The sequence below is a fragment of the Natrix helvetica genome (genome assembly GCF_964273705.1).
Source record: "Natrix helvetica genome assembly, chromosome: 1".
Classification (NCBI taxonomy): domain Eukaryota; kingdom Metazoa; phylum Chordata; class Lepidosauria; order Squamata; family Natricidae; genus Natrix; species Natrix helvetica.
Genome location: NC_138548.1, coordinates 195,897,099 through 195,903,098, shown reverse-complemented (window position 1 = coordinate 195,903,098; position 6,000 = coordinate 195,897,099). Strand labels below are relative to the sequence as shown.

General features: G+C 41.0%; 1 protein-coding gene across 3 annotated transcripts in view; it reads right to left on the bottom strand.

Annotated features, from left to right (window-relative positions):
• Positions 1-2,231: 2,231 nt before the first annotated feature.
• Positions 2,232-6,000, bottom strand: part of LOC309391057 (protein FAM3A-like) — a 31,559-nt gene continuing 27,790 nt past the window's right edge. For 2 of the 3 annotated variants that reach the window (XM_081951114.1, XM_081951113.1), the window contains exons 7-10: positions 5,923-5,973; positions 5,472-5,556; positions 3,341-3,554; positions 2,232-3,239 (exon numbers count right to left, since the gene is read on the bottom strand). In XM_081951114.1, the coding sequence (XP_081807240.1) occupies positions 3,141-3,239; positions 3,341-3,554; positions 5,472-5,556; positions 5,923-5,973 (449 nt within the window). In that variant the 3' untranslated portion in view covers positions 2,232-3,140. The remainder of the gene's footprint in view (positions 3,240-3,340; positions 3,555-5,471; positions 5,557-5,922; positions 5,974-6,000) is intronic. The other variant, XM_081951115.1, reaches the window with a different exon arrangement.

Sequence of the window (6,000 nt, the reverse complement as noted above, 5' to 3'; positions counted from 1 at the left end):
CCAGTGCCCTTTAGAAAGAATTTTAAGGATTAACAAACCAAGAAAAGTAGAGGAAACAAAACCATGAAAGACAAAAATCTCAGAAAGGGAGTTAAAAGAGTTTCAGGGAATTGTTAGAACACAGAAGCAATAACTCAGGAAGGAGGGTGTGTGTGAAATGACACCAATGAACATATGTTGATTCAAAGATCAAAGTAAATACTGTACAGCCGAGAGATAGAAATGCCCAAAACCTCTAGTACTAAAAGTTGGAAGTTATAACAGCATTCCAGTCCTTATCAAGTTGGAAAGTTACACGAAGCACACCCTTTCCACCAAAGAGAATGCAACAACCCCATTGGTTGAGCATGCTCTTCAGATGTCAGCATGGTTCCCTGCAGTGCCTTGACCTAGTCAGCTTTCTCATGCCCTGAATAATTTATTTTGCACGAGGAAAGGATAGCAGATGATGGTATGGATTATTTTGACAAGCATTAAAATAAGATTGGCCCTAGTTCAAAGTTGGAGAAGTTTCTGGGGGGAAGGTAGCATTTAATCTTTGGGTGGCATCATGTCACGGGGGCAATGGTCTGAAAAAGAAGATAGGGCTAATATTTTTTAAAAAATATTTTCCCAGCCATGAAAAAAACATTTTGAATTACATTGAAAATAAACAATTCCAAAGGTTTAGGCAATGTAATATGATATTTTGGTATTAAATTTCAAGAGCAATCATGGAAAGAACAGTTTCTACAAGAGACCAGGCATACTTTACCCACTCATATGTTAAGTGACAAAAATATAATAAATTGTCTGGTAATTCAAGAAATATTTTAATTATCTTTTCAAAGCCCAGCTCCATCACCACCATGGTCACCAAAAACCATACAATAAATTTCATATATTTGGTGGAAGAATAGATCAGTGAAAGACAGGCAAAAAGGTATTTTAAATTACTTGGCTCTCTTCCCCATTTAATTTAGACTGACTTCACTTCCACCCTTTCTTTAATAAGAAATTTGATTTAATCTCCAGATAGCTACTAATAAAGGATATTAACAAATTGCAAGCTCAATAATTTAATAGCGTTATTCTATATGCTATGCCATACATGCCAACAGTACATAAATCATGTTTTTGATAGCATGCTTAGATTGGCTATATATTTTGAAGGGGAGGAAAAAGCAATATAAAATCAGTATCTAAGGCCCAGACAAATTTCCTACCTGAAATCATCTTTCATCACCTTTTAATTTATCCTGGAAGGTATCAACTGCCAGTGACAATATTTTTGAAAGATACTACAAAACAGAAGCTGGTAGGCTATTTGAAGTTCAAATCCTCCTCTCAGCTATGCACATTGAGATTTCCAGAAACTGCAGTCCCTGTACATCTGGATGGCACTGGGTCAAGAAAGGCTGGATTACTTTTGCATGTTGTCTATGAGTGTGTGTGTGTCTGTAGAGTGATCCTTGCCATCAGCTCCTTGTCACTGAGAAGCCACTCACTATTAGTCCTGGGCAGGGGTGAAATCTACTTATCTTTACTACCGGCTCGGTAGCAATGTAAGTGCGCAATTTAGTACAATTTGCTTTGCTCGCATGCGCAGGACCTCCCATGCATGCGCAGAGCATCAAAAACAGATGGCTGCAAATGTAAGCGAACAACAAGGGGGGGGGGGAATCCACTGTGCCACACGATTTAGATTAGCTAACCACCACCACCCTTAATCCTCTAACCATTTGTAAGCCACCTAAAGTCACTTCTGTAGATGTCTGGCCATGTAATTCAAATCAATCAGATACATCGGGGTGGGAGGCAAGATCAATGACGAGCGATGATCATAAAAAGTCAAGTAAAATGCAGATGCTTTTTAAATTTTCGGTTGATACACTCTAGCAATTGTCTTTTCTCTTGCCTTCCAAGTATTGTAATCTGGCAATGCTCATATGATTCCCTCCGCCCCGCATTGTAAGGAAAGGAGGTAAAAGAGAGGTAGAAGTAAAACATCTAAAAATAGAGCATCAAAGCTCACATGGTACGTCATAGAGGAGAAAACTCTGCCAGTGCCTGAATTGGTGCATAGATAGGTCAACTGGCAATGGACAAAATGCTGGCAGTAGTAGTAGATAAAACTGCAATAGAAAATTCAACAAGTGCATACACGTTGTCTTCAATTATAGATTCCTATGGGATGAACCAGGTGGGTTTTTTCGGGGCAGGCAGCAACCATTTCAAATAACAAACCTCAGTTGTTTTATACAATATTTATTGAAGAAGCTGTTCAGCAACGGTTGGGCAAATGGAAACGTTCAGCTTGAATTCCCTTCACTACACTCTATATTAAAAAAAAGTGAACGTGGGCAAAAGGATGAATGAAAGACTCAGTCCTCACCCCGTCCCCTCTCAAAACTGAAGCACCATTACACTACATAAAAGCAGCAACTGGGCATTTCTCAAGTTTAGCAAACTAAGGGGGTGCCTTTGGAATAGCAGTGGTGCTAAAATAGACACTCTGATTCAGAGTGGTTCCTTTGACAGAACCTCATGAATACGAGCCTCTTCCTTTGACATCCATGCTTTTCAGCTGAGCAGTGCAGGGATTCTACACATGCAAAGAATGCATGTATGACTGAGGTGTGCATGGATCAAAGAAAGGTGCAAATGTGTAAAGAAGGCATGATAGAAGCATGTTGTGGGAGATATAGAAATGCGGGGACCTTCCTACTTTTCATGGTATCTCCCACTTACTCCCCCTGCCCAAGAGTTCTTCCTCCTGCTTTAAATTATCACAAATAAAACCCCCAGACCGGTTGTCAGTAGAGGAAATCAATTGGCTCTGCAAATTTATAGCGAGGAAGAGGGCAAAGGAGGATTAGCCCCTTCACCTGGGAAAAATGTAAGGCACTAGAGAAGGGAAGTGAGAACTGATCCAGCAATAAGGAGTTGTTTACACGTTCTCTCTTCCCAAAGTCCAGAGAAAACTTTTCTGAAAAGGGCAACTGGTTGGCCTTATTAAGGCACCACCAAACAGGCCACTGTGGAGAAGGAGAAAAAGGCAGCTGCCACAATAAGGGTAGACAACAGTAAGTGGAAGACTGGAGACTTCTTCTCCTATCCCCATGAGAAAATTCACTTGAAGGTTTGAAGAAAATGGAGCCTCACAGGACTTCGGTGGTTCGTTGCGGAATGCATCCCTCCATCTCAAGGGCTTCGGGCCAGCCCTCATACTTGTTGGTGCTTCTGCTGTTTTTCATATGCTGCAAAAAGAGCAAAGGTAAGGTCTGCATGGGAACTGGCCTCTTTTTCAGAGATTATTTCAATTGACTCTGGGGACCTTCCAAGGTCCTGAACCAAATACCTGCTCAAAGGGACTCTTGTCTTGCACTCCTTTGGCTCCAACAAACACCCAGCTGTCTCGAAAGGCCAGTTCCCGAGCAAATTTGCTGCCCAATTCTGTGAAGATTTTACGGGCCTCCTCATTCATTCTGGAGTGAAGCAGAGAAGACGATTGTGGAAAAACCTCTCTACGGTTCATTTCTTTTACTCCATCTGATTTCCTCTTCCTTCTTGTACTTTTTGGGTGGATTAAAGCAACTTCCTTTTCACTTTCTACTGCGCATTCACTCCCACTAACCTTCTTATTTAAATCAAAAGCAATGGCTTAAAAAAAGATTTGGAATATGGAGCTTCTCAGCCATCCAGGTCATGATTGCCTTTTCATGAGGCAACTGGACTTTCTGGTTTTTCTTCTGAAGAGCTGAAGAAGCTTCTTGAATGAGAAGGAAAATGTATTCAAAGAAAAATCAGAAAGTCCAGTTGCCTTTTGAAAAAACACCTTTGGGACAAGATTTGGAATAGTTTCCCCAGCATATATATCTGTGTCTATAATAACTGGAAATATTCTCTGTGTTCCAATTTGGGCGATTGACAGAAGTACACGTTTCTCTTTCAAGGAGCAATAGATTTCCTCCATATTGTTCCAAGTGACTATTTATATGCTTTGTGAGGGAGATTCCAATCTCAAACTTGAAGAGATTTATTTCTAAGGAAACAGGTCTCCTCCGTAGGATGCTAATCAGAAATAGCCCTTCTAGACTGTTGATTTCACAAGAGACAGGAGCACAACTTTTGGAAGATAGAAAAACAGCTGCCTCTCCTCTTCTAGAGAAAGATGCCAAAAGGCTGCCAAAGTGAAGAATTACAATCAGGATTCCTTTTCCACCTATGTTGAATTTCATCAATTCCATCATCATCATCCCATTCCATCAATGGAAGGAGCTGCTCCAATTTCATCTTCTGGGCAATTCTTAAAAGCACAAAATTGTTCTTGGTCAGATCTGGCAACCTGACTTTTGCTCTTAAATTGGGATATTAGACATTGGACCTTTGGGCTGCATCAGCACCCCTTTCATGGCCTGGAGCAGCCCGGGGGGAGATTTTAAGGGGCAAAATGGATGTCCTAAACTGCTATGCCAATTTCCTTAAAACATCCCTTCCAATTTCAGGCCCACTTTGACTTTTAGCTTTGCCCACTTTTGGACACATAAACCCGTAACTTTATGGAGCACCTTCTGCAGCCCTGAAATGACAAAAGCTGTCCCCCCTTAGGCAAATGATAACAAAGCTCAACATTTCTGAGCCTTGTATCTTCCTTCCTGAATTTATTCATATCTGCCCACCATCTGATAACAGCATTTTCATCAAACATCAATCTATGTACATACAGGAACCATTCCCAATTAATGGAACTTTTGTCTCATGATTTTGCTATTTATTTATCTTAACCACCCATCTCCTTTACAGGCTCTGGTTGGTATATGCATATGCTATGTAACATATTTTTTTAAATGCCCGTGGACTTTTATATTAAAGGGATGGCATATACACTTGTAAAACTTTTAATTTCATATGACTTCTGACTGCTTGTCTACAAGAACCAGTAGATGTAAACGTTTATGTTAAACAAGCAAAAGGAAATCCTTATTGTGTTGTTAACTATTCAAATTGCATGTAAAGGATGTGGTTAAGTTAAAGCCAACTTAAAAAGCTTTAATGTATGTTTAGGCTCTCAATAGCTATTAGCCACACTGGATACATGTTATTTTCACATTACACACTGTGTTTCCCCCAAAATAAGACAGGGTCTTATTTTCTTTTGACTCCCGAAATAAGCGATTGGCCCTATTTTCGGGGAGGTCTTATTATTTTTGAGGTGCAGGAGACAGAGAGCCTGGTCACCTCATGGCTGCTGCTGTGTTGCAATATTTTCAGGGAGGGCTTATTTTAGTGCATGTGCTCAAAAGCCCGATTGGGCTTATTATCTGGGGAGGTCTTATTTTCAGGGAAACAGGGTAACTTCCCAGTATTGGCTGCTAGGAATCCTGAGTGGGAGAATGCTACAGTGTACATACAAATGTTTCTTATATGTCAATACAAATTTGATCACATGAATCCGTGCATTTTTGAGCTGAACATCATTCAACACTTACTTTGTGGCAGGATCATCGTAAGACGCAACAAATACTAATGTCCCTTCATGCAATGACCGGATGAATTTTAGCAGCTCGTTCACATCTGGAGATGAGAAGAGTTAGAGTGAGGAAGGTAGGAAAGCTTAGCTCAGCTTTCCTTATATACTGTATCTACAGCATCCTTTCATTTTTTCCAGAGAACTGCCTCAGCTTCTCTCCAGACCAGTGGCCCCCAACCTTTTGCGCACCAGGGACTGGTTCTATGGAGAGAGGTTTTTCTGTGGACCAGAGGGGGTGTGGTTTTGTATACTGCCTGCATCCTGCTGATGGGGCTTCGCTTCTTTGCGCGGCCCAGTTTCTGCCATGCCACGCCTGGTGCTGGTCCATGGACCGGGGATTGGAGACCCCTGCTCCCAATCACTCTATATTCTATGTATTAATACCAAATCCTTTCCATTACCATACTCACCTCCTGCCCACATGTCAAAAGACTTAGCATCAATCAAGTCTCCATTCACACCTGAAAGCAAAGCAGAGCAGGTTTAGT